General features: G+C 46.0%; 2 protein-coding genes across 23 annotated transcripts; one reads left to right on the top strand and one right to left on the bottom strand.

Annotated features, from left to right (window-relative positions):
* The first annotated feature begins 271 nt into the window (after positions 1–271).
* fhl1a (four and a half LIM domains 1a) lies at positions 272–8,191 on the top strand. Of its 2 annotated transcripts, none has more exons than XM_029164367.3 (6): positions 272–426; positions 6,127–6,308; positions 6,648–6,825; positions 7,050–7,219; positions 7,301–7,487; positions 7,564–8,191. In XM_029164367.3, exons 2-6 carry the CDS (start codon positions 6,153–6,155, stop codon positions 7,716–7,718), a joined length of 846 nt encoding a protein of 281 aa, XP_029020200.1. In that variant the 5' UTR covers positions 272–426; positions 6,127–6,152; the 3' UTR covers positions 7,719–8,191. The 2 variants fall into 2 exon arrangements, with proteins under 2 accessions (XP_029020200.1, XP_029020199.1); XM_029164366.2 differs by lacking the exon at positions 272–426 and adding an exon at positions 3,892–4,048.
* Positions 8,192–8,235: 44 nt separating this feature from the next.
* Positions 8,236–26,941, bottom strand: map7d3 (MAP7 domain containing 3). 21 transcript variants are annotated; one of them, XM_041072556.2, is made up of 20 exons: positions 26,777–26,941; positions 21,723–21,824; positions 21,284–21,364; positions 21,019–21,182; positions 20,698–20,809; positions 20,277–20,360; positions 19,667–19,774; positions 19,160–19,261; positions 18,675–18,773; positions 16,792–16,917; positions 14,967–15,106; positions 13,714–13,844; positions 13,373–13,593; positions 12,305–12,434; positions 11,765–12,050; positions 11,553–11,606; positions 11,400–11,469; positions 11,091–11,250; positions 10,649–10,941; positions 8,236–10,559 (listed from the first exon to the last, which is right to left on the bottom strand). In XM_041072556.2, exons 4-20 carry the CDS (start codon positions 21,160–21,162, stop codon positions 10,552–10,554), a joined length of 2,268 nt encoding a protein of 755 aa, XP_040928490.1. In that variant the 5' UTR covers positions 21,163–21,182; positions 21,284–21,364; positions 21,723–21,824; positions 26,777–26,941; the 3' UTR covers positions 8,236–10,551. The 21 variants fall into 21 exon arrangements, with proteins under 21 accessions (XP_040928490.1, XP_029020181.1, XP_029020180.1 ...); XM_029164348.3 differs by lacking the exon at positions 26,777–26,941 and adding an exon at positions 25,965–26,129 and having other exon boundaries at positions 13,714–13,841; XM_029164347.3 differs by lacking the exon at positions 26,777–26,941 and adding an exon at positions 25,965–26,128.
* Positions 26,942–26,973: the final 32 nt, after the last annotated feature.

Below are 26,973 nucleotides of genomic sequence, written 5' to 3'. Positions count from 1 at the left end.
GGCCAATACAGGAAAGGTGTGTTCACTCAACGGCCCCAGCAGATCAGGAGAGGAATATGGCGAAGGTGATGACTGTCACGCAACATCCCTGCACCTCTCACAGAGAACAGTCATAAGATCTGAGTCTGGGGGAGGCAGGAACGCTCTGGCTTTATTTTCCTCAGGATTCCGTCTGCTTCGGCTGCAGGGCCAGAGAGAAATTCACCAAGCGAGCTTGTAAATTCCTGGTTGAGGTCATTGTTTATGAGAGCTCGCAGAGATTTGGCTCCTGTCCCGAGGTTGTTTTTTTTTTTTTTTTTTTTTTTTTTCTCTCCCCCTCGCGTCTCCGTCCGTCCTTTAAAGCCGCTGCGCTCCCTCCGCACATTTTACCTCGCGGCCAAACCCACCGGAGACGCAGTCGGCGCTTGATCTGCACGCACTGAAGAGGTGAGTCCACAGAACCACGGCTGTTACCTCACATCCACACAGATGTTCTGTTCACTACAAATCACCAAAATAACGTAGCGCGGATGAGAAAGAAGCTGTTCGGTCCGTTTAAGTGCACTTATGTCAAACGCGTAATTGTCGCTATTACCCTACGTAACGGACCTTTTGAGAGTTTGTTACACCTTTTATAACACAGAGGGCCTTTAAAATACACTTAAATATGTGCAATCTTTTTTTAACCCATGTGATTATTTTGGACACCATAGTTCTGCGCTGCGCAACAGGTGATGCGCTTTTTCTGCCGCTGCAGCGGTGGAACTTTGCATAAATATCAGCCATTTATAATCGGGGATATACGTGTTTTTGTGTTTTTACAGAAAGGCCCGTTAAATGTTTGTTCCAGTAACTTAATTCTATCGGTTACGCTCAAGTTTACGCGTTAGATTCTCCAGTGATTTCTACACCACTTTCACGGGTCTATAAATGTCTCGGGCAGGTTTAATGTATCGTTTTTACGTTTTACTATGAATCACTACAGTCCACTGTTACATCACTGTCACAGTGATGCCTGCTTCACCGATGAACAGCGGAGTCTAAAGGTGCCATATTAGCGCGTTAACGTGCTGTACGTCAGCTTCTCGCGCTCCTGCCTTCAGGTTTGGCCAGATGCCAGACCAAACGCATGACGTCATTAGGTCGCCCGTGAGATTGTGCTGTGCTCCTTCGCCACGCGGGACCTCCGTGTAGCTCGGGGGTGACTTCACCCCTCACTTACCAACCGACTTGAAACTTACAAATAAACCACTTTTGAAAGTGTGGCAGAAGTCTTTTGTTTGTGAGACTGTGATGTGAAGTCAGCACGAGACCGATGCAATCCGACGGCATGGTCGCAGATAAGTCGTTCATGGAGCTGCTGTAAAATTGATACCCACCCCTCAGTGAAGCGCTGCTCGTGAGATCTCTGTGTGCCGTCGGTGTCACGCTGAGGCAACGGGGAGCTTCGGTGCCTGCACTTTATTCAGGCAGAGACACGGGTTTGTCTCAAAGGCAGTTTCATCACTCCTTTTATTGTTGCAAATGGAGCAGAGAGACAGCGCGGAGTGGGAGGGTGCGCCCGGATGAGTGGCTCGACGAGGCGCCGCACTCACCGGCCCCGCGCACGACTCCTAAATAGGCAATAGGCAGGCTTGTTTGTCTGCGTCCGCGTGGGCCGAGCGAGATAAGTGGAGGCGATGTCCTCTGCTGCGGCCCCGTCCCTTCCCGTTCAGCCCGAGAAAAGGCGAATTACACGCGATTTGGGGAATTAAAGAAAGGCGAAGGGAGAAGTCGGGACAGCGCATGAGCAGGAGACGAAGCGTCCAAAAGCAGGAATTGGGTTAATTGAGGAACCTTGAGTGAGTGAGTGAGTGAGTGAGTGAGTTTCTGTCTTTGTACCAACTATAAGCGTGACTTGGCGTCACGCTGACTCCCTGGAGGTTGACTGATGCAAGTCTGAAGAAAACAGCTCCCTTGTAGAAGCTGATTGAATATTCATGAAGCCACTGCACGTTTCATGTTCCTTGACTCAAGCGCGGAGGCACTCGTCCGTTTACGTCTGCGTCGCTGTAACACACTGCGGAGGACGGCGCTGGTCGCCCGCGGTGCGGCTTTTATATGAAAGGTAACAGGGCGCGTGCGTCACGTCCTTTGAGCGGGAGCGTAACTCTCTCGCGGCCTTTTGTCCGCGCGCCGTTGACCCGGACGTGTCTGGGTCGCGCGGCCGCACCCTGATCCGCGCGGCGGCTCGCTGACCTCGTGCTGCTGCTGTGGCGCAGCCCCGTGCGTGCGCGTGCACCTGCGTGCACGTGATGAGTCACTGTTTCCCCCGTTAAGGAGGTGACTGATAACGTGTGGCGTTCAGGGCCAGAGGTCGTGGGGACAAACGAGTTCTCAGACACAAACGCTGCCTTTTTGTTGCCGTTGGCCGCTTTGCGCGGCTACACTGGAGTGTTTTGCTCATGTTTCTCAGGAAGCACATGTCAAATTTCCCCTGTTCTTGAATCTTGCATTTAAAGAGGTGACAGGCGATGGACTAGCAGCCAAGAAGCAGACAATTAATGGCAAGTTTGTGCTTCGGGACGAGGGAGGATCAAGAAAACAACCTGCTTTAATAAAATAAACTTAGAGTTATATTATTGTTCCAGGTTATTATGGGGCAGCAGGTGATGACTACCAGTGGGTACAGTCAACCACATGACTGAAAGAACATTGATAAACTAAGCGCAGCTGAAAAAGCCGATTTATCACTTTCATTTCAACAGATGTGTGTTGCAGTGGGCAGTCTGGCAAGCGTCACATAAACCTTCCCCACTTTGTTTGGGTGAAGGATTTTCCGCGTTAAGTTCTGTAACGGTGCCATTGCTTCATTGGACTTTTAGTGGTGTTTATGTGAAGTGGCTTTCTGGTAAGTAGGATGGCACTTGAACGCATCAGAGGAGCATTTCACTGCATGGACGCTGTTTTGGCTCAGAGCAGCTCAGTAAGTCGAAACACATTGACTGATGAAACACAGGGCGGATCAGCTGGTGCCCTGGCTTTGGTTGAGAGGGGCCCGTGGCGCCGTCCTCCACATCAATTAGCCTTTGTGGGTTTAGAGTAATTAGGTGACAAATCATGAAAGGGAACAAACATCATTTTCTGTTCTGGACTAATGGCTGTAATCAAATGTGTAACTCCACGTGACCTTTAAACAGCTGAGCACAAACACAGCGCAGCTCCCTGCATTGATCTGTTCAGAGCTTCATGTACAGTAGGATGTTTAATTAAAGAGGAGGCGTCCTTTTTTCTCCTTAAAATGTAACAGATTGATCGGATCAATACAAGTGCAGCTAATACATTTCATGTTTCAGCTCATCTCGGGAAACTCTCGCTCTTCCCTCATTCGCATTGTGATGCTGATGACCCATCAGAGTAAAGTGCTGTGTTTAGTGCCAGAGTCTCTGCACTGCAGAAAAGATAACAGTGATTAACACAAAGGCTTCGGCAGCAGCCGAGCCGGCACCATATAACTGTATTTGGACGCTCGCCATACAGTGCGATGCAGAAATTTGTAAAGATGAGGAGTTAAGTTCAGAAAGATAAATATAAAAATATAATAAAACCCACAGGTGTCACCAAGAAAACAGAGAAAGATGTGTCTTTCCAACTCTCTCTCTCTCTCTCTCTCTCTCTCTCTCTCTCTCAAACACACACATACAGAACAAAGCCTCGTTCTGCTGGGTCGGTGGGAGTATCTGTTCTACCCTGTGGCCGACTTTCAGAACCTCCTTTTTTTTTTTTTTAACCATGTGATGTTACTACAGTGGAATCTCGTCTGAATCTGTTCCCTCTGCATCGCTCCATTCTCTAAAGCATCACCTAAAAAGGAGCGGAGGGGCTGAAGGTTGGTCCTGAGCGCGGGGTCGTGGGTGGGTTCGGGTCACAGTGGGGTATATACAGCCCCTATAGCCTGACGGGCTCTGTGGTCTCTGGGTTCGGCCCTGTGTGGATGCTACTGTCTCCTCCCGTCCTCGTGCTGGGCTTCTTTCCTCCTCCTTCGCTTTCACCTGACTGGAATCAAACATGTCTTTCTACAGACACTCAGGTAAAGTGTTTGTGGCTGCTGACAGAACTGGATGTTATGGACGTTTTGCAATGTATTTTTTGGTAATCATAGTTATATTAATTTTGAGATACGTTTAACTGTCAAATGTAAAAAAAAGTCATTATAAATATCTTCCGCTTATAGTTTTTCCTCCATGGATTCCCCCATTTACCATAAAACACCTTGTGAGGCTGCTTCTAGTTAGTTAGTGACATATTATTTTGAAAAGTAAATAATTCCTAAAAAATGTATGAACTAATAGTTTCTGAGGATATTTAAACCTGAAAAAACACTAAATTCTAAAATGAATACAATTCATTCAAGCTAAACATTAAGTTTCAACAATTTATGTATAAAAATCTAAAATTATGTGACAAATAAAACTACAGAATTTATAGTATATTATTGTTTTGCAGTGTAGAAGGGCAAGTACTCAATAAAAGATGGCATAATCTTTGTTCAAGGTCAGAATGATTATAGTTCTCTCGATGTTCAACATGATGAAATGACCTTTGCCCTGATAAATCACAGCAGCCTTCACTGTCCTGAGCTTAAGAGGACTTTAAACACCCGATGGTGTTAATGTCTTTGTATAAAAGGCCTCTTCTGTTTCTCATGTCGGGAGGCAAACAAACATTCGCTTTTCGGAATGACAACATGATGCAGTTATGTTCAAACGACCAGCTCTTCATTCAGGGCATCGTTTCGCCTGCTTCTGCTTCTGTTTCGGATCCACTGTGAGCGTCTGACTCACCTCTCAAACTGGTGACCTTACTGGGAAAAGAGGACGTCTCCCCAAAGACGTCCCAGTGGCACAGTGTGCTCTGGACACCTGTTGCATGATGGGGGTTTGGGAGGGGTGGGGGGGTGGGGGGGGGCAGCTGTCTTTGTAGTGAACATAAGTGTCAGCTGAAACCACAATAGCTGCATAGTTCAGCTGAACCCTACTTCATCTGAGCCCCCTGGAAGGTCATTACTTTAAATAGAGGATTCACATCTACCGTGGCAGCTCTGATCAGACTCCAGTATTGTGTGAGTGATTCCTCGCAGGACGGGATGTGCCTTCCTGTCCGCTGCTCTTATATATAGCTGAGCAGCGGCAGAGCGTGTGTGTGTGTGTGTGGGGGGGGGGGGGGGGGGGGGGGGTCAGGGCTTCGTTCTGGGCCCAGGCTTCATCGCGCTGCACAGCTGCAGCCGGCTCCCTTCCCTTCCGTCCACACACGCCTTCCACGCGGCTGTTTACCACATCCCCCACTTAAATAGCCACAGTAAATATTTCCCTTGTTTCCATGGTTACCGGGACAAAATGCCATTCCAGCCATTGTTTCCTCCATCGCGGCCGTTGGCCCCGATATTGGTCGCTCCGAATCCATCATGTTGCTGAAGTTCACTCTCCGTTTAGCGTCTCTCTCTCTCTCTCTCTCTCTCTCACCGACGTCCTTTCGGGGAGACGAGCGTCTTAGGAGCGATGCGCGTGAAGATTAACTTGTCTTCGCGCTTCATCCCCTCCTCCCCCGCACCCTCCCACCGCGCGCGCGCGCTCGTGCCAGAAAACTACTCAGCCAAATCCCGGCGGACGCCGTCTGCAACGCGTCAAGTCGGTTCGCGGTCAATACAATGACCCCGATAAAACGGCCACAAAGGAGTGAGCGCGGGGCCGCACTCCACGTAGGGGGCGAAGGGGTTGAGCCAGACGGTCTAATAATATGACATCAGCTTGATAAAGACCCTGGAGGCCTGAAGGCATGCGGCCTGCTTTTTTTTTTTTTTTTACCGCAGTCACACTTTCCTCATCAGTTAGGTATGTTGCTCCTTGAGCAGGAAAACATCACATATTCATCCCTTTTCCCGCTTTCAGTTGTTCCGTGGGTCTCACTGAGAAAGATTCAGGATGATTCCACTCTGTACGAAACGTGTTCGAACTATATTTAAAGTGCTACACTGTAAAAAAAACCACAATCTTCCGAGCTTTGATTGCGTCGCTCAGCGAGTCCGGGGCGTTTTCTAAAAGGAAACACTGCCCCCGTGTGGCCGCAGGGGGAATCTGACTAAGCGTGCGCGTCCTGTCGCTTCCGCAGGTCCCAGGAGCTACCTCACCTCCACCATGACCGACCGCTTCGACTGCTACTACTGCCGCGACAACCTGCACGGCAAGAAGTACGTGAAGAAGGACGACAAGCACGTGTGCACCAAGTGCTTCGACAAGCTGTGCGCCAACACCTGCGCGGAGTGCCGGCGTCCCATCGGCGCCGACTCCAAGGTTAAAACGCCGTGTGTCTGCGTGTGAGTGATGCGGTGGAGAACGAATGCGTGGATGACAGATCCGGAATAAAACACATGAATCACCATCACTGTATCAACCTCCCTCAGACATTATGGCTAATAGGACTTTATATATCACATTTTCATTACCTAAGTCCCCTGACTCCTTCATGGCTCACCACATTAATGCCTCCCACGCGGGCCTGTTCTAAATTCTGGCCTCGAGCCTCGGTCCACACGATGAGTAAACACTCCGCCGTAATGAGGTTTGCACCCCCCCCCCCCCCCCCCCATCTACTCACCCCCTCCCCCCTCTCTGCCTTGTCTCTGCGCCCAGGAGCTGCACCATAAGAACCGCTACTGGCACGAGGACTGCTTCCGCTGCGCCAAGTGCTACAAGCCGCTGGCCAGCGAGCCGTTCGCCGCGCGCGACGACGGCAAGATCATGTGCGGCAAGTGCAGCTCCCGGGAGGACGGCAACCGGTGCCAGGGCTGCTATAAGGTGGTCCTGCCAGGTGCGTGCGTGCGCGCGCGCGAGCTGCCAACAGTGTCAACTAATCTAATGGAACCAAATCAAATTTCATCCCGCTGTCAGAGACTCTTCTTACGTTTGATTTCACCCGATGCTAATTTCTAGCAGCTAATCCGCTTTGAGCCCCCAAAATTCAATTAGGAAGCGCGTACATTTATTTTTTTGCACGCGACAGACGCAGTGAAGTTGGTCGCACTTTTGTTTCAGGCGCCAAGAATGTGGAGTATAAGAACAAGATGTGGCACGAGGAGTGCTTCACGTGCTTTGAATGCAAGCAGCCAATCCGCACGCAGAGCTTCCTGACCAAGGGCGACGACATCTACTGCGCTCCCTGCCACGACAAGAAGTTTGCCAAGAAATGCTTCTGCTGCAAGCAGGTATGAGCCGCGGTGTGCGAATCACAACCTAACTTCGCCCCAGCAGCGGGATGACCGAGGACGTGTCTCTGCCCCTCCCAGCCCATCACCTCCGGGGGAATCAGCTACCAGGACCAGCCCTGGCACTCCGAGTGCTTCGTGTGTCACACCTGCCGCAAGGCTCTGGCCGGAGCGCGCTTCACCTCCCACGAGGACAAAGTCTACTGCGTGGACTGCTACAAGACCGACGTGGCCAAGAAGTGCCACGGCTGCAAGAACCCGATCACAGGTCAGTCGCGAGCGCCACGAGTCGCCTTTGGGCGCGTGACGGGACCTCTTCCGCTGACTCTCTCCCGTCTCCGCAGGGTTCGGCCACGGCACCAACGTGGTGAACTACGAGGGCTACTCCTGGCACGAGTACTGCTTCAACTGCAAGAAGTGCAGCCTGTCACTGGCCAACAAGCGCTTCGTCATCAACGGAGATCACATCTACTGCCCCGACTGCGCCAAGAAGCTGTGACCTGTAGAGAACGCGCCGCGCGGACGCCGGTGGGATAAAGGGGAATTACACCAAAACTGACTCGGGTTTAAATATAAGGCCGCACAAGAACGGCTTTTTTTAAATGATGAATAAATATCCAGTCAACTTTGGTGAAACTTCTCTTTATGAAGCTGGCAGATGAGACGCTACAATATGCAGCTTGAATCATTTATCTACATATACAATATTACTGCAGCTTAGTGTCAGAGTATTAACATGTGCCTTTTCCAGCCCAGGGCTGCGTCTGGCCCCTTTTTCAGTGCCTTACTGGAATTCTTAGAGAACTCAGTGCTTTATGTGCATACTGCTGCTTATACATACCAGCTCTGAGTAACAGTCTGTTACGTTCCTGGATTTCGCAACGCTTCTTGAGACTGAAGGCCAATTATAAACTGCTCATGTATTCAAGACTCGGCTGAAGTAACGAGAATAAAAGACGAGGGCGACGCGGAGCTTGTGCTGTGTTCTGTACAAAACATTCAAAACGTGGCCAGCGGACGTATCTGCAACACTTTATTAACAGTTCGTATCATCTCAGTAAACTTTAGATATATTTACATTACAGATTTCATGTGAACAGGGCATCGTTAGGTTTGTAAATCTTGCAGAGAAACATTCATATTCACAAAGTCGCCCCTGGTTGGGTGGACTGATTGTCGAGGCTGAGGTAAGGACAAGCTCTTCTAGTTACGTGTGACACAACATCAATTCTACATCTCAGTCTAAGGCACCATTTCTATCCTATTGTTACCAACGACACTGAGGACAGGACGCAGGTCCTGTTCAAGCAGCAGCTACAGCCTCCCATGGGTGCTACTCGTGTGTGGAGAGCTGAGTGGGGAAGGTGTGGGAGGGATCTGGGTGCAGGCCAGTTGTGTTGTGGGTTATTAAACTTCTACATCCTCTAATAATCTGAGCGAAGCGCATCCTCCACAAAAACTCTGTCAATCTGTACAGTAAAGCTAATCCTCAGTAAAAAGTCTAATAATATGTGACAGTGCAAAGAATCTCATGTTTTCTAGGTGAATATCGTAGCATTAGCGGTGGGAAGCTCTGAGACACAGTAAAGGATGGTTTCATAGGGTCTGTTACATTCTGTGCTATTAGAGTCGCAGATTTACAGATCACGGAATAGAACCACCATAAAACAGGGGAATCAAACCTGACCTGTGTTATGATCCTTTAGCTCCCTGAGCTAATAGGTCCAATAGAACTGTACTACAGAACCGTAGATGGCATTGAAAGCATCATGAGGCAAAACTGGGGCTGTTTTCACAGGTCGTAAGTGTTTGCTCAGGGCTGGAGAAGCTCCGTTTGTCATCAACATGTCGACATTAGTCTGTGTAAAGCAATATTGTAACATTGCAGTTTGGATCCTCAGGCTGCCCAACTTTAACCTGACGGTTTGGTTACAGAGAACCGAAACCCAAGTTATAGCACGGTCACATACACAGAAGTTAGTTAGTTATCCACATTCCACCCAACACATGGCATCATTTGCCTAATACTGATTATATACACATATTAGAATAACACTTAAATATCTGTAGAAACGTATTTTCATACATAACCACATTTTACATTATAAAAGAATGTTGAAATGCTTTTTGTCAGATGCTGAGGCAGGAACAAAGGTCTTAGAAAATAAACAGAAATATGTGGAGTACTTGACAGAGCCACACAGACACAGCAAAGGATGGAAACATGTTAGTAAAGCGCGAGTTAAAACCAGATTTACAAAAACCTGAGTTTTAGATGTGACAAAACAGCCAAACATTCAAGGTCAGTTCAGTAACACAGACATACCACCTTAAGAAGCTCAGAAGCCGTTATGAATGATACTAATGGACGCTACCAGTCTGTGTTAACAATGTGAAGTCAACTTACACAAGACTCCACCCTCAATGCTAATTTGATACCTTGTTCAATGATGTTAGTTAAATTCTATATTCACATGTAAAACATATAATTAAACAAACCCTAACAGGAAACAAACTGGTAACAACAAATTGAAAAAACATCACTGAACATGAGAATTTGCTATGCCGAGACATAATGTAACAGTTGTGCTCCTGAGTCCCTCTAGTGGCCAAAAGAGCAAACGACACGAGAGAAGGTCCTTCACCAGGTGTGTGTTAAAACGAGCGACGGGACAGATCAGTGAAGTTAAGCAGGAATATGGAATCCACCCCCACCTATGAGAACCTGACGGGAGGTCACTGAACTGTGCGTGCGTCAGCAAAGACAGTTTAGTCATTTCACACTTAAATACACAAACACATTTTAAGGCCATATTTCTGGATGGTCAAGTAAATTTAGTCGGATCACGTGCCAAAACCTGGCACGTCAATGCCACCCCATCGAACAGAATGTATCAATGTTCCTTCCATTTTCCTTACTTTCAGCTCACAACATAACATGCACGTGTCCTGGAATATTTTCATACATTGGAAAATACTAAACATATAAGAAAAAAAATTAATAAATTACAACAATGCACCCCTGACAAAGACAAAACCTTTAAAAAACATCAGCAAAATTAGACGGAAACAAATGAACAAGGAGAGAGACCTGGAGCAAGCACACTGAAGGACTTTGTGGAATTTCCCTGAAGCATAATGTTACTTAATATATCATTTAATATATTCATTTCCATATGGTAGGAGGGTGCAACTGTATCACTGCTTCACCTTGTGCTTCTTCCTCAGTGAGGAGGAGGAGGAGAAAGACGAAGTAGACAGGAATTGGTAAGCGCTAGGCGAGAAGAATCAGAAGTGCGACAGTACGACGCCTCCCAGGACTGGCGGCTGCATCAAACATCTGCAGAGACACGTCACGAGAGTTCTGGTTTATCTGCAAGGCGTGCATTCCCAACAGATGAATTCACACGAAGGAAGCTGTAAACTCACCGGACAGGGCTTCTATTGGTTGAGCAGCAGAATGCAGAGTGTTGACAGGGGCGCCGTTGTCCTCAAAGGCGACTTTACTTCCATCTGAACTCCCATCACAGTTAATCAAGACCTGGTTACAGTCCTCTGCCTCCATGAGAGGCCGAGTCCTGGGGTGGACGTTGAGGTCAATGAGTCCCTCAAAGCTCCACTGGTTGGATTTACCATTGAGGCCCGAGACCAGACCCACCCTGGTGGACTCCTGCTCATTCAAGTACTCCGAGCCCTCTGTGAGCAGGCCTTTAGGGACTGGACTAGAGGAGACACACATGATAGTGGAAGACAAAGAACTGACTTCTCACAGCACAACGTTGAAATCAGAGTGACAGAAAACACCTAAGGCTGGTGTCCATTTACACCAATAACAAATCCGAGGTTGACATCATCGTTTCTACTGTCATACCTCACTGCCTGGGTCTCATCTGTGTTCACATCATTGTTGTTCTCTTTGTCATCAGTCTCTGGTTTCCCATTGACACTGCCCAGGGGCTCCTCTCGTGGCTCAGCCTCAGCAGTACACAGCTCGTCTCTGCTGTCCTCCATAGCTAGGTCCTCTGTCTGGCCTGAGTTATTCAATAGAAAAATATATTTGAATAAACTGAACTTAATTATTAATAGAAAGCAACAAAATGAGGAAGACACTCACTTCACTCTGTGACATTAAACTCAAAACCCCCAAAATCTTGCAACAAAAGAAAGAAAAAGCACTTACTCTGTATTTCACAGTCATTCTGGTCCCCGCTCTCTTCTCCATTCTCCTGTGCGCATTTATCGTCATCTCTCTGTAGAGCAGACACAATAAACTGTTAACAGTCTCTGTTGAAAATGTTGCCCTAAGACTTTATAGGCTTAAATGTGAGCTCACCTTGAAGTCAGTTGAGTCTCCCTTTCTTGTTCTCTTCATTATTTCCTCAATTCTCTGAAATGCAAAAAATACTTTAGCTAAATTCTCCCAAACACCTATTAATGTAAAGAAAACCCCACAAAGTGTGACACACACTATATAAGATTAAATATATGATGAGGTGCAGCTTAAACAAAACTAAATGTGATCTATGCTTGTTGCTGGCTGTGTACCTTCTTCCTCTCCATCCGTTCCTGCTGATTCTGCTGCATGATCCGGTCTCTCTCCTGCCGGACTCTTTCTGCCTCCTCCAGAGCTTTGGCCTCAGCCTCCTCCCGTTCCTTCTGGAGCTCCGCTTGTTTCAGCGCCTCCTCTTCTGCCAGTCTTACCCGCTCTTCTTCTGCTAGACGAGCCTCCTCCTCCTCTCGGAGTTTTCTTTCCTCAGCAAGCTTCTTCTCCTCCTCCAGGCGTTTTAGTCGAGCCTCTTCTGCTAAACGTTCCTCTTCTTCTTTTCTTAGCCTAAGAAAATATTAAAATACAAATAAAGAGCTAATAAAACAAATGATTTATACCAGAATGTAAACAGAAAACAAAGCCATCTCACTGGTAACCATTTTTGAAAGCTCCACTTCTTTGCAAACAGTACCATTAACCAACGTTAAAGGGAAACAAAACTGCTGCATCTGTGAAAACCTCCATAACTACAACATAGTAAAAGGACCCATTTGGTGGAAGCGAAAAGACATTAACTTGACAATTCAACATGAACATACTTCTCCTCCTCCTCCCTCTGTATCCGCAGTTGCTCCTCTCTCTCCTTCTGCTCCCGCATCAATCTGCGGTTCTCTGCCAGGATCTTGGCTGCCTCCGCGGCCGAGTTGGTGCCCATTGAGCCTTTAGAGTCTGACAAGTGGCAGAACAAATAAAAAGATTTTACCACTCTATTTCACTCCACCGAGTTACGGGTTGCGGAACATAGTTTTGAGTGACGAGAGAGAAAAAAAGATTTATTATTGTTTGTTCTACAACTAAATTCACTTGTTAAAACGAGGCAGTTCATGTAAACATTTAAATACATGCCTTGCACTAATTCTTTGTGTCTATAACAGGTTGAATACTATGTAACAGGTTTTGTCCAGTACCAGGTAATATTGCACACAATGAAGTGGTTCTAACTGACAGAAGGGATATTCTCCAGGAGGTGGCAGCAGCAACTGTCTCAGATCTGAAACTTGGACTTAAGTCTCCTGATCCAGTGAATAGTTAAACTATTCTGTTTGTGGTTGTTTTTTTTAAAAAAAAAAGAAGACGACGACACGTATACTCTAAGATCAAACTGACCAAATTTCCTTGAAGCAGTATCAAGCCATGCTTACAAAGGAGGCATTTTCAATCTCTCAAAAGTACTTCTAAGAAATAATGATAACAGATAAAAATGTTATTAAACAATATTTGACAAAATTAGCACATTGTTCTGTTTCTTTCGCAGCCCCCAGCCTGGTTCTATGTAACTTCTATAATTTTCTACAGCACAGTAAGTACTTCAAAGATCAAAGCCTTCCTTATTTTAGACCCAGAAAAAGTATGATTTACTACATTAGCATGAAGAAAACTATTGAGTACTGTATGTATAGACCTGATTTCAGTCTTTAAAGCTTCCTGAAATTGAAAGCATGCCTGACTGCATCACTGCACTTGGTTGCTAGGATAACCAGTCTTGGCAAATATTGGTAGACAGATTAAAGTCTGTCATATGACTGTGGGTGTTACAGCTGCCTTTGTATGTAGTTATATTGTACAGAGCCCCAGTTAAGTTACAGTTTACTTTGAGAACTGCTCACCATCTTTGTCTTTGGTCTTGTTGGTTTCCGGGGACTGTGAAGCAACAGCCTGGACAGGACCTAGGTCTTTGGACTTGGAGTCTCTCTTTCTGAAAGTTGTTGGTCCTGTTGGTGTTAAAGCTGGTTTCTGGATGGGTGGGGGTTTGGTTAATGTAGGCTGTGGGGATGGGGGGCGTTGTTTGTTCGCAGCAGGTGAGGGTGGGCGCATCCTGGGACTTTGTCTGTTTAAAGAAGGGGTAAGTCAAGTTCTGATTTCAATTAAAAAAAAGCTCAGACCAACGTCCCCACAACTTCAATAAAATATTCTTTAACAACCGAATGTGTGATTTCTGTAGTCGTACTTGTTTGCAGCAGGGGAAGGGGTCCTCTTTGGAGCTGCCTTTGGAGCTGGTGATGGGGAGCGGTTGCGTACAAGGGTAGTTGATGGAGAGGCGGGACGTTGTCCCCCCTGAGAAGCTGCCTGCTTGTCCTTCTTTAGTTCCACAGAGAAGGGACAAAATGAGAAAACTCTCAACTAGTACTTAATCAAATGTAGAAAAAAAAAACTCAGTGTAAACACTGTAAACATTCTTTATGAATTATATAAAGTTATTATTGTAATGGTTATTCAAAGTTGCATTTTCTTTTGCATTTGAGTTCTTAGTTTTACTTATGCTCTTAAGTGCAAACATAATACACAAATCCTTTTTAAAAACTCCTTTTTTGACATTTCATGCTAATTTCCTATAGCACTGAAGCCAGAAAATTATACAGACGATGCAGAAGACCTTAATATCAATCAATAAATAATTACTAAATTACTTGTAATATCGGTCATAAGTAAAACTATAAAAGGCTACAAAGCAATATAAAGTAAGAATAAAAATGTATTGTTCTAAATCATGATTTCAATGTCTTACACTGTCTAAATAAAAACCGCAAGGCTGTGAGACCAGCAGAAAAAGACAATGGTACAGTGAAAAAAGTCAGATGCTTTTTTGACTTTAGACCCTGGAGTCAGGGTGGGGTCTGATTTGCATGGGGTGAGCTATCTATTATCACGCCACTGTGAATTTCCTTTGTCTCATACCCAGTCCTTGTGACAGTGAGGCCTTTCAGACTGGCACAAGCTGAGGGGAACAGGCAAGCGACCAGAGATAGAACTAGGCACTATGGGCCACCGAGAGATAAGGCTTCTTAGTAACAGTAAATATGAGCAAACCCTGCCACTGTATGAACCGGTTAAATGAAGTTAGAGAACAGCTGTGAACATGTCCCTGTGGTTAGTGTCCTGCAGAACTACTTTGACAGGCAAATGTGGCTCATATACATATAGAAATCAGAGTCTCTGTCACCCTTCATGTGCTTCTCTGAGCAATTTCCTTTATAGTGTAGAAATATGTATTTGTTGTTACTGCCTCGTCTTGGTTAATAATCTAGATATTGATCTCTTTGTGCTAAATATCTATGCTGCCATTAACCAGAAAAGAGATGCCCAATTACTGGGGATACAAAAAAAGCATCTTGTGGAGAAGGGGACAGAAGAATATTTGGGACCTAATTGAAACAGATTACTCTATGTCAGTGCAACGTTAACATCAAGAGGTGTTCTTACCATTGATGGGTCAAGAGCTCCATCAGCTGAAACCGATGTGGGCATGCCGCTCTTCTGACGGTCAATGCTGCGGCTGCGCACGGGTCCACGTGGTGGGTGCAGGGGACTGGCAGAGGCTGAGCGAGGACACATGTGACACTCTGGTAAAGGACACAGTCATCGCAGGACCGGGGAGAGCACAACCAATGGGAGGCGTGATAAGCGGCCAGGTTGGGCAGCACAGCAGCGAAAAAGCAAAAAAGGAAAGTTGGGGGGGGGGGCAGATGATGGTGGAGAGGAATGTGGGAAAGTGTTTTTGTAAAGGGGACAAGAGCACACAAAAAATGCAATCTGTTAGACAAAGCCCATTACAGCTCGATTTCTGAAGCTTTGGTTTGGCTGGAGATCACCGCAGAAACAAAGAGCAGACAGCAACACAGTCACGAAAAACCACAGGCAAAAATATAAACGCCGAGCAATCACAATTAACACACACAAAAGCTGCCATCAAAATGATATACACAGACACCGCACAGACTTAGTACAGTAACACACAATGAATGTTGGTGTGTGTGTGTGTGTGTGTGTGTGTGTGTGTGTGTGTGTGTGTGTGTGAGACTACAAAATAAGAGCATGTTTCTGTGTTTAAATCCCACCTGCCAACATTCTATACATTTACTCTGCTTTGTGTATACTGCTGTATACAGAACAAACAAAGTAACATAATATGTAAACTCCAAACCACTAAAAGGCTAATGTTTATATTTGGATTAAAAGCACTGCAACAAACCTAACGTAGCCTGTAGCTAGTAGGCAGAGGAAACACTGTAGTCCACTGGCTATGAGCATGCTGTGTCAGATTGAGGGATTAGCCACAATAATCCCAAGACCTGGAGAACTCTCTCTGCCAGAGCCTAGTCACAAATGTGTAATTCACTTTGACCACACACTCAGGGGCCATGACGTCTGTGAAATCTATCTGGCTGTAACAGAGGCACAGCTAATGCAGATGTGTCATGTTTCTACTGCGGCAAAAAAAAAAAAAAGAAAAGAAATCTATAGCTGCTAATGGGTTTGTAATGGCCAATCAATAACCACCAGACCTAAACTCTTTAGAAATTCAGCTGCTGCTGCTGTACTCAAAGCTGATGTACAGCTTTAAATATGTCAATCCTTAAAATCTGGTCCACAAGAAAAAATGATGTAATTATCAGTTATTTTTTTTTAATTGTGATTTTTTTAAAGCCTTGACGGTCTTAAATTAAAACAATACTTCTTCATACACGGCCTATGCAGTGTCGCTCACTCCTCTCACAAAAAAAAAAACACATGTAACAGCAGCCTCAGAGCAGAACAGTCTCAGTCTGATGTAACAAGAACCAACAGGTAAGCTGCTTAGGGCAAATCTCCCAGCATGGACCCCGAGGCTCGTAAGATGCAGCGGAAAGCTCCCGGCCAACACTGCCCTGCTCAGCATTAGACACAATAGCCAGCTGTGTCAGAACTCAGAGAATGTGACCTGGACCTGCATGCGTCAACATTTGCTGAGTAACTGTGCGCTCACATGACTGTACTTTGCTGCAAATAATTACTGTACCTTCAAAACATAAACAACTGATTGTTACACTAGGAACCAACACCATTTCAGCAAGTCAACCACCACCACTACCACCAACACAAAAGCACGAGGGTGTGCAGCGAGTGCATCGATGAGCTCACACCTAGTGGTGTGATACTGGGAGTGACTGGACCATCTGTCTAATGACAGTCCAGGGAGTACTAACAGGATGCGTCTCTTTCTCCAGACAGCCTTCGTCTCTGTCAGGGTCTCCTATGTGGAGGTTACCTGGAGCATCTGTTCCTTCAGCGGACAGGGCGGCGGCGCTCTTGCTCCTAGCTAGTGAGGCCTGGGTGGGGGTGAGCAGACGACTAAGGACCCCTCCATCCACAATGCTAGCCGGCTGCCTGCGAGCTAAACGGCCGAAAAACAAATCACCCGAGAAACAGTGGAGAAGAACAAAATAGCCAAGAAAGGAAGGAAGATAGAAAGGGTGGGCAAGAATGGGGGATGAAAAGGTAAAACAAAAGGGGGGGGGGGGGGGGTCAGTGGTAAGGTCACCATATGATTTAACCAACAGGAGAAAAAAAATCAACAGAGAACCAGGTTACTGTTTGCCACAATAATCTAACATGGGCTCCTTATCGACTCTCTTTTTCACATTACGCTTTAATGATATTCAATAAAGAGAGAGCTCTGAAAGGACACATGGAAGAATACTGAGACAGATCAAAGGGTGATTGTCTGGTAAGTGAGGATCGGCTAAAAGAGAAGTCAAAATAGACAATGAGGTTAAAATCAATGGTTCCGTGAGGCAGAGAGATGTGATCTGATGGGGAAAACAAACCATTAGTGAACCTCAAAAGACGAGAGAGGAACAATCCTGGGTGGGAAAATGAGAAATGAACAGAGTAAAAGTGTATGAGCAGAGAGATCTGTGGTTTCTACTGTGATAAGGTTTTGTAGTGGAGATAAAGAAGGTATCTAATTTAAATAAGGTGTGCAGAGAGTGGCGCTTCTGACAGCGCGGTCGTCTCGAGCATTTTAAATCTTGATTTCACAGCAGAAACAAAGAGCTAATTACAACGATACAGAGGAATCATTTTCAATTTAGGCAGTTGTTACTAGACAATCTAAAGAACAGGCATCAGACGATGATTCCTTTTGCCACACGTCCCTAAACACCACCTTTCAAAGGCAGGAGATGCTTTTCCTCTTGGAGCCCCTTACTGAGAGGACATCTGTTGCCGACAGACTTATTTTGTGTTAGCTGATTAGTGCTAGGCCCTGGAGTGTGGCAGCACGTCTCCCTGCTCTGCATCCAGGTATTAAGGATCTATCTTAGACTGTAATACAGTTGTAGTTATAAAGAGAAGAGTTTGTGGAACAGCAAGCACTTCAGTTATAATTATATATGGAAATAAGTCAGTGTGAGTGTAGCTGTGTCGTATTACTGCTACACAGGACAAACACTGTTACAAACCATTAGCACAAAGAGGCTCACACGCTGTAAGACGAACAAAAGCAACAGTGGTTAATGGCAGGAACGCAGATGACAGCGAGTGGCTGTGGTTACGTCTCATCTCTAGGAGTGCTACGGCGGGATGGCACCGACAGCCACCACGCCGAGAACCACCAGCGACTCAAATTCTACTGTGACATCATCGGGGATGGAGGAAACAATCAAACACTTAACAACAAAACAATATGCCGTGTTAGTGTATGCACACAATACAAAAAGTTCACCCCTCGACTGACACTTAGAACGTTAAAATGGAGCAAGATCAGCTGTGAGTAACAATCTCGCAGGCAGAAAAGGTGTTATGGCAAACATTAAACCAGAGCAGTGTTCTCAGGAAATCACAGAATGCAACTGTAAACAGAAGCTTAGCAGCTGGTTAGAGAGCAATTTACAGACTTGTGTGTGAAAAAGAACATGGAGGGACACAGTTAATAATTTTTAAAGCCATGACAGCAAACTGAAACAAGCCCTCTTGCTCCCGAAAACCTCCTGTAGCTGCAGGTGGTGTTGTTACAGGCTTTAAAAACCCGGGCGGATTGAGAACGCGCAAGCCATTAAAACCAGAGCCGCATGCTTGTTATTGGAAAAGGCTTGAGCAATGCAGGTTACAGCATGAAAGAAATGGCCGTCGACCGTTCATGCTAGCCACCTTGATCATCAGTCGTCTCCTTATCGGGCTTGGCAGGGGTTTGTGCTCTGCCCACACTTACTCGAGTGAGGGAGGAACTTCTCTTCTTCACAGATCGGCCTATGGACATAAGAGCTGAGTTACAGCCGTGTAGGCACGGGGAGGGAGTCAGGAAGGAATCCCCAAAGACACTTCACAAGTCATGTGCACTTTGTTTGGCTTTATATGAGTCACCCGGTCAAGGCTGACAGCAGCTGACGCTCCAGTTCAAAGATATTCCCTGAAGACTTAGCTAGGAGTAGTAACTGAATGTACTTCCTTCATTCCCTAAATCTCAGCCCCTTGTTTAAAAATCCCTTTTGTGTTTAAGCACTAGCATCTACAAGCTCATATTGCTATGTGGTTTACACAGCATAAAAGCATTAGTTTTTATATATACTGCTTATTAATATATTTTCCTATACTTTGGCGCTGTGCGTGTGGTTTGGAGAGGAGATCTGTTGCACCTGTCTGTTCCACCTGCAGCTTTCTGCCATCTTCCTTACTGGTCTGAGGAGCGTTGCCATTGCTAGGCAACCGGTTACAAGACGAACTCCTCGCCTTAACACCTGAGAGACAATGATGAAACACCAGTTGGTGAATTCACACAGCACTCTGATGTAAAAATGAAAAGTCTTCTTTTATGAAATGAAAAGCCTGTAAAACAAGTGGTAGCATCATTATTAAACATATTAAGAGATAAGAAATCAGGATTGTCAGAAAGGAACAAACTGCATTGTAAGAACCTCAGAAGCTGTGGAGAAAAAAAAATCTTTCACCTTGTAAACTTCCTCTCATGGATGATCACATAAAATCATATAGATACATTAAAACTTTACCTGGCAACATATCTGGAGCACAGTAAATTGGTTAAGACATAGCACTGAAAAGCAGGGACGGAATGAGGAGTAGCGGGAGTGGGTGAGAAGAGGGGCAGATGAGGGAGGATGTGAGCAGGGAGGGAAGGGACTTACTTTTGTCAGGAGATTTGATGAGGGTGGCGGAGGAAGAGGACAGGCGTTTGCTGATGCCAGCCTCAGATGGCTGTTTGAGGTTCATGATGGATGTGGAGCGCTTGTCCACTAAGAGGGAGGAGGAAAGACAGACAAGGGAGGTGGGGTTTAAACAGGAGGAACAGCTATGGGGGAGGGAATTTGGAACACAGGGTTCTCTAAGATGCTAATTTAATGTGTCCCCTTATAATATACATAGACTTTTTACACTTTAAGCTAATATCTGACCAGGATCAACAACTCAGCGTGATCAGTTTCAGTGAATCCAGAGATAACATTAGTTTTGTTTGTCGTGCTTGGCCTCACATGCAAAGTCACCCGTGTGAACTAGAAGTGCTCAACTGAGAGTACAAGTGACAACCCTAAGGCTACAGCTTCTCACCCAGTCCAAGGCACATTCAAAACACAGACCCAACTGAAGAACTGTTAATGAAAAACAGCCGGTTAGAGTGCAGCTGGGGGTTGGTGGGTTAGAGGTGGCGGCGTAGGAGGAAAGGTAACCAAGCTAAAGCACCGGTGCCAACTCATGCTGCGCTGCTGCATTGGTGAGCAAAGAAACTACGGACAAAACCTGGTTGACTCCGTGGTGGCTTTTCTGGTGACGCAGAGGAGATAACTATAGTTACTGGAGATGAGATGCTGGCATCAGAGTCTCCTGTGGGAGAAGATAGCTCTCAGGGAGGAGTGGCAACAAAGTGAAGTAGGTACAGTACGGGGAGAGAGGCGGAGGTGAAACACACTTAGAAGCCATCGGTCACTGCTTGACTCCTACTGCCTACTACACGTCCATTACCTACATTATAAATCATCAGCTAGTGTCACCATCAGTTGCTGAGACAGACAGAGAACAGACAGCTTTCATTTACATTGTGTCAACCTCATTGTCAAAGGAGAAGCTGTTAATGTAAAACTGCAAGTGAATGATGAGAGTCAAAGTGAGCAAAAACTCAAAGAAAGGAGGAGGACGAGCTTCTGAAGCGTGCACTCGTTACCTGTTCGTCCATCAGAGTCGGAGGACAGTCCTCCCCAGGACCATCTCTTCTGCCTCTGCTCCAGTCGCTGGCTGCGCTCCAGCGTCCGGCGCATCACTGCTTCATAGTGTTCCTGCATGACAAAGGCAGAGAAATAGAAGCCTGCACGTCATTTAGAGCCACGGGTAGTTCACTGTTATACTTCAGCTCTATTTTCCACTGAGGCTAAAAAAATAAGCCTGGACAACATAAATGAGCATAACATTTCATTAGACAATATGTAAATACAGGAAACATCCAATAAGAGGCCCTTAAAACTGCCTCCACTGGTTCTGCAGCTACCTTTTCCTCTTCCTGTTTTTGCTTCCTCTTCTCCTCCGCAGCCAATCGTTTCTGCTCCTCCTTCTTACGCTGCTCCTCAACCTTTTTCTGACGCTCCTCCATCTGACGCTCCACTTGTAGCTTGGCTTTGCGCTCCCGCTCCATGATATCAGATTCTCGCAACGCTGACCAGACATATCACAGGTCAGTAAGTTATGCTAAGTAAAGTAAGCTATGAATTTGTGTAACATAATGTTAATGGTTCTCTATGGATTTGTGTTCTTACCCTGTTGTCTCTCTGCCTCCTCTCGCCTCTCCTTTGCCACTCGAAGTCTGTCGTCTATTCTAATTGTGGCACCATCAATAACTGCAAACAGACACACACACACACACACACACACACACACACACAAACACACAGTGTTGCTAAGAGGTAAAATATGTGTAGTGATGCATACACAGACACAAGATTGGATTACAGTGTTACAAAGGCTTTGAATCAGGCAGGCAGATGTGTGCATGTGACTGTCAATAATAAGCTTTGTCAACTGTTACTGTAATAAGATGATGACTAAGGTTCACCTGCTATAAGGCGCACAAGCGGAGAATGGTGAGAGGGGATTGTGTTGCATCTAATGGTCAGGATTATGAAACACAATATACTGGTGGCAGAACGTGTGAGACCTGTGAGAACAGTTTCGGTGTCAAGGTGTGGTGTCGCTTACCTGGCCTGCAGCTCTGAGGTTTAGCGGATGTGTTGGTTGTAGGTCCTGGGCTGTTCCCTGCCAGGCTACGCCGCTCCTCAGCTTGTGCTTGTGCAGCTGCAGCTGTATGTAGGGAAACACAGAGACACCCACACTTAGCATAAAGGAAACTAGAGTCACAGCATGCCAGGTCTGACAAAGCAGGTACACCAAGGGAGTAATAAAGGGAACTAGAATGGCTTTCACCAGGTTTAAAGCAGCCATTTGTTTGGCGTGTGTTTGTTCTGCATAGGAATGCTACAGTAGTTCTAGAGTATTCCAACGGATTTGAAGCTACAGAACAATCCAGCTATTCAGCTATCAGGCATAACCCCCCCGCTCATGGTCAACCTTGTAGCCAGCCATACACTGCTTTCTGTGACCGGCTGGGTGGGATGTGCTGCTGTGAGAATCAAACCCTCGTGAGCTTCCTGGTACAGCTGAATTACCCAGTGTGCATTACTACTCTGATGAAAAACAAAATACGAGGATGCTTTCGGTTCCAACACCCACAAGCGCAACCTCAGGTTGAACAAGCGGTTATCAACTATAACACAAAGGCTTCAGCAGGGTCAGTATCACAATTCACAGATTAGGAGGAATGAAGGCAGGAAGAAAGGAAAGGGTGAGGAGAGAATCAGGCTTTATGAGTCAGCCTTTTCACAGCGCTCTTTCCTTCTGTGGCACGGATTCAGCATAGAGAACTGCTGACAAGGAGGCAATATGATGCCCAGTCATGTGGTATTCACATTATTGATGAACTACAAGTATTCCTAAAGTCTCCCTAACATAACATTCTATTAATAATTATACAGTAATACAAATAATATCAATCCACGCTAATAAAAAATAAGCATAAAAGAAATGAGACAAGAATTACCTGCTTGGAAGCAAACCTAAGCTCTGACCATCTTAGTCTACACCCCCACTATTGTAGGCTCAGTAAGTAGCATTATAAAGGCAACTGAAACACCATCTTGTCACTGTCCGTACCTGAGAAAGGATAGGTGTTTTATTTGGCAGGGACAGACATTCAATCATCAGTGTCAACAAAGCAAAGTACTTATTCAAGCACAGGACTGAAGCTTTTCTCATTTCCTCTTTATATATTTAGAACGCTACTGATGTAAATAATGGAAGCTGATCTGTATAAGAAACATGCCCCTGTGAGCAGATGTAGATCACCAGGTTTTTGTTTCAGACCACATGGAAGCAATCCAGTTTGTTTAAACAATTAAACAAATGCCAGGACGTCTGAGTATCTGTCACTAAATCAAGAACATTATCGCTCTTTTTAGGAGAAATGGGGTAAAACTAGAAGCGATCCAGTTCAGTGAGCAGTTCTGTCACAACTACAACCTTTACAACTCCTACTTCTGCTGCTGCTGCAGACATGAGAAAACAGTGGCATGCAAACAGCACCTTATGAAACAAACACATGCTCCCTGATCAGATGAGATGGAAGAAGCGCTCCTGTTTTCTCCACAGACCTCAGGAGAGCCAGGTGTGCCCATGGAGATGAAAAGAACCAATCAGAGATGTGTCCCATCTTATCACTATGGTGATTTGCACACATTTACATATCAACGCGACTAAATGGGACGACTCAAACCCACGAGTAATTAAGCTGGCTTATTGATGCACAGCACAGAGATCAGTGGGAATTCTAAGCAATCAAAGGCTCATAAACCAAGATGCTAAAGTTGGGAAAAATTACCCTCTGAAATGAGGGTTCTGATTTACTTTTAATAGGATTTCACTTCAGAAGTGAGAGTGCTGTTAAAAAACTAAGTCACAACATACCAGTTACACATTATTACCTTCATGACAGGAGAGTTCATTTGCATTTGCATCTGTATCCGTATGATGTGCTGACTCCTCCATGCACATGTGTGTATGTATGTATTACTGACTGTGTGGTTAGGCTTTCGGAGCTGTTGCTGCTTTCTTATGGCAGAACCAGAGAGCAGCAGGAGGGACAGTGATGACACAGCTCAGCAACACTGACAGAAATACTACACAGGAAACGCGCCACACAGATCATGTGCTAGTTTTCCAAAAACACAGGCAGGATCTGCAAACAGAGGTGTAGCATTTGCAACACTCACGATCCTGGTCATCACTGGTCAGGTCCCTGTTCTGTCCCTCCTCCAAACGCACACTTTACTTTGCCCTGCGGCTCAGTATAATCAAGGCCGTTTAACACAGGAAGTATGTACTGCTAAACACAGGGGTAGCTGAGCCTTTGGCCTCGCGTCCTTGTGGTAACCAAGAGCTATGGATGAGAGACCTCCCCTAGCGTGCACAGCGGAGACACTGCTTTACATTGGCATTGGTTGGAATCAAAGCATTATCACTATAACCTCTGAAAAGCTTCTCACTGCTGGTTTAAGATTCCAGGCCTTCCGATAAGACTGCTGATGCAGGCCACCGACATGTGCACACAAACACAGCAGATCTTCGATGGGATTACGGTTCATGCAAAGGTAAGCCCCGGCTATTTGTAGTGCTAGCAGGCTAATGATGACACATCACCCTTTCCTGGGGACCGGGGACCTGGTCATTCTCTCACCCGGAATATGTCCTCAAATCACCTACTGTAGGGAAGACGCAAACAAATCAACGTGTTTGCCATTCAAATGTGTTTGTATGTCCATGCACACGCTGTCACGCATCCATTTGCTAAACGTAAAAGCCTCGAATTAAAGCAAGGGCGGCTCGTTTAGGCCGGGGGAGCGAAGCAATCAGGCACAGAAAAAAAACAAAAAAAAGAAAACACTAAAACTGAGGTCGGTCCATTTCCTGCTCTGGTTAAATCCAACCAGTACAGAAATATTTCTCATGCTTTCAGTGCAGCAGCAGCAGCCGCCGCTGCTGATCCGGGACCAGGATAACCTCGCAGCAGTGTGATCTCTGGGTGTAATCACAGGGCTTACTCTCTCCTCGCACACATTCTTGTGGAAATGACCATGCACTTGAGCTAGATTCCTAACATGACTCCACCGCTGTCAGTCTCGCTTTGACTGAAGGCCAAGGAAGCCTCTGCCCGGGACATCCTTTGCTTCACCGAGCCCGGATTCCAACGTCTCGCATCCCTCTCAACTTGGACATTTTCACAAAACCACACAATTGGGTGGATATGAATTCCAGATTCAAAATACTGAATGGAAAAGTGAAGGGAAACAGGAAGAATATGAGCGGTGGCCCCGTTGTTTCCCGGAGTATTACGTGCCTACACCCAAGCTGGGTATGCAGTAAAACGCTCTCCTTACCCCAAAACACTGCGAACCTGTCAGCCTGACGCCAGACATAACAAACTGTGCATTCATGGCTGCAGAGATGCGGGTCTGGAGGAGGCCAGCTGGGGCACGGACGAGGAGCCCCGACCGCTGCTGCAGTTCATTTACACACTTCCGCTCCCTTAGAATTAAATGAGCCAATTATGAGGCATGACTGGTAGTTTAATTTAAAAAAAAATCACTTGATCGAGGAATATTCACACAGCTACGCGGTGGTAATCTCCCATCGGAGCTCTGTCTGACAATCCAGCTTTATGTGAAATTCAGGTCATACATTGTTGTAGCTGCCCTCGCTGGAGAGCGGAGGGGGTTATGCCATATGTCAACAAAAACGCACAACTGTCGAGCAGCGAGTGGGAAACAGGAAGAAACGCCGTTTGTCCGACGCGACGTTTGAGCGAAGTCAGCGACGAAACGGCGGCTCTAAAGGAAGCACGTTGTCGACTGTCAACTTCCCGCAGGGATCGCGGACGATCACTTTTGACAAAAATCCCCGAGCGACGTCGCCCGAGCCGCTTCGTTCGGGGTTCACCGGACGGGCTCAACGTTGCGACGCGGACACGCACCGAACGCAAGCGCAACGCGCAGTCGTGACATGTCAACCGGCTACTAACTTCAGCTAAGCGCAGCGAACGCTCGCGCTTCCGAACTCCCGCCAACTCGCTCGGGCTCCGCGTGCACACCGGTGCGTCCGTCGGCTAAGTTCGAATTTCAACCCAACTTCTACAGCGGGAGCCGGTCGCCCGCGTCCATTGTCAGCGCACGACCGGGGCCATGGAGCTAGCGCCGCTAGCCGCCGACGCTGGCCGCGCCGCGACACGCTGAGACAGCCCCGGTTTAGCGGCGGCAGCTGTCAATAAATCCCCGGAGTTACTAACTGCTCCGAAACAAGCGCCCGAGTCTGATAGTCCGCGGCGTTCCTTACCCATTTGGGCTCGCAAGCCCTTGAGAGTCGTTGCACCCTCCGCCATTTCTCTGAAGTTTTCCTCCTCTGCTGTGTTTTTTTCTAAAGCAGAGGCGCGTAACACATCGCAGTCGGTAGGACTCGGACACGGCGGGGACGTGGACATCACAGACTAATGGGAAGTGAAGACGTCTCACTCTGATCGGTTTTCCGAAACCAGAAACAGCGACAAGAGTAGTTTTTTATGATGCCAGCTCTAGATACAAAAACTTGTATACAATCTAAACCTACAGCAAAATACATTTTAATTTTAGGACTCAATTGAACACATTCGTTAGTTAAAACGTTTTACTTTAAACCTTGTTTTTTTTAGCTACTGTTTAAAATTTCTATTTTATATGCTATGTCAGTTAAGGCTTCAAAGTAATTGTTCTATGATAAATTTAAATGAGCCGTTCATTAGGAGGCACTAATTAATGTTTATAAAATATACGATCTAAGTGCAAGAGAAGCAGGACTATTGCAATTGTATTGCGACAATCAGCAGCGCCATCTAGCGGTGGATTTCTCCTTATTGCATGACAATAAAATGAAGGTTGATGTTTTGAAGTTGGCAACAACACCAGCAAACAGGCTTCCAAGCCAAATAGTAATAAAGGAATAGTGATATTTTCACAAAACAAGTACGCTACGTTCATCAAAAACCATATAAGCAATTTCACTTTAAAGTTCAACAAGATTATTTAGATCAGAAGGAACATGTTAAATTGGAGAATACGCTTAATGAAGAAATAATTAGTTTATTGGGTCTAAATAATAAATTGAAACCTTACCGACTTTGATGTGCAGAAGAAGCTGCACAGCTGTCACGAACAGTGGCCAGTTGAGAAAATGTCTCCCGATGAGAGAATCGGTAATTTTCTCAGGCTGAAAGTTTTTTGTCTTACGGGGAACACAGCGTCCTCTGTCCTGGTCTGTCTCACATGCTTTGGCTGCAGGGCCTCTCTTCTGTTTTATATGGTAAACAGGA

The sequence above is a fragment of the Betta splendens genome, chromosome 10, assembly GCF_900634795.4.
Source record: "Betta splendens chromosome 10, fBetSpl5.4, whole genome shotgun sequence".
NCBI classification, from domain to species: domain Eukaryota; kingdom Metazoa; phylum Chordata; class Actinopteri; order Anabantiformes; family Osphronemidae; genus Betta; species Betta splendens.
This window is presented reverse-complemented; position numbering and strand designations above follow the sequence as displayed.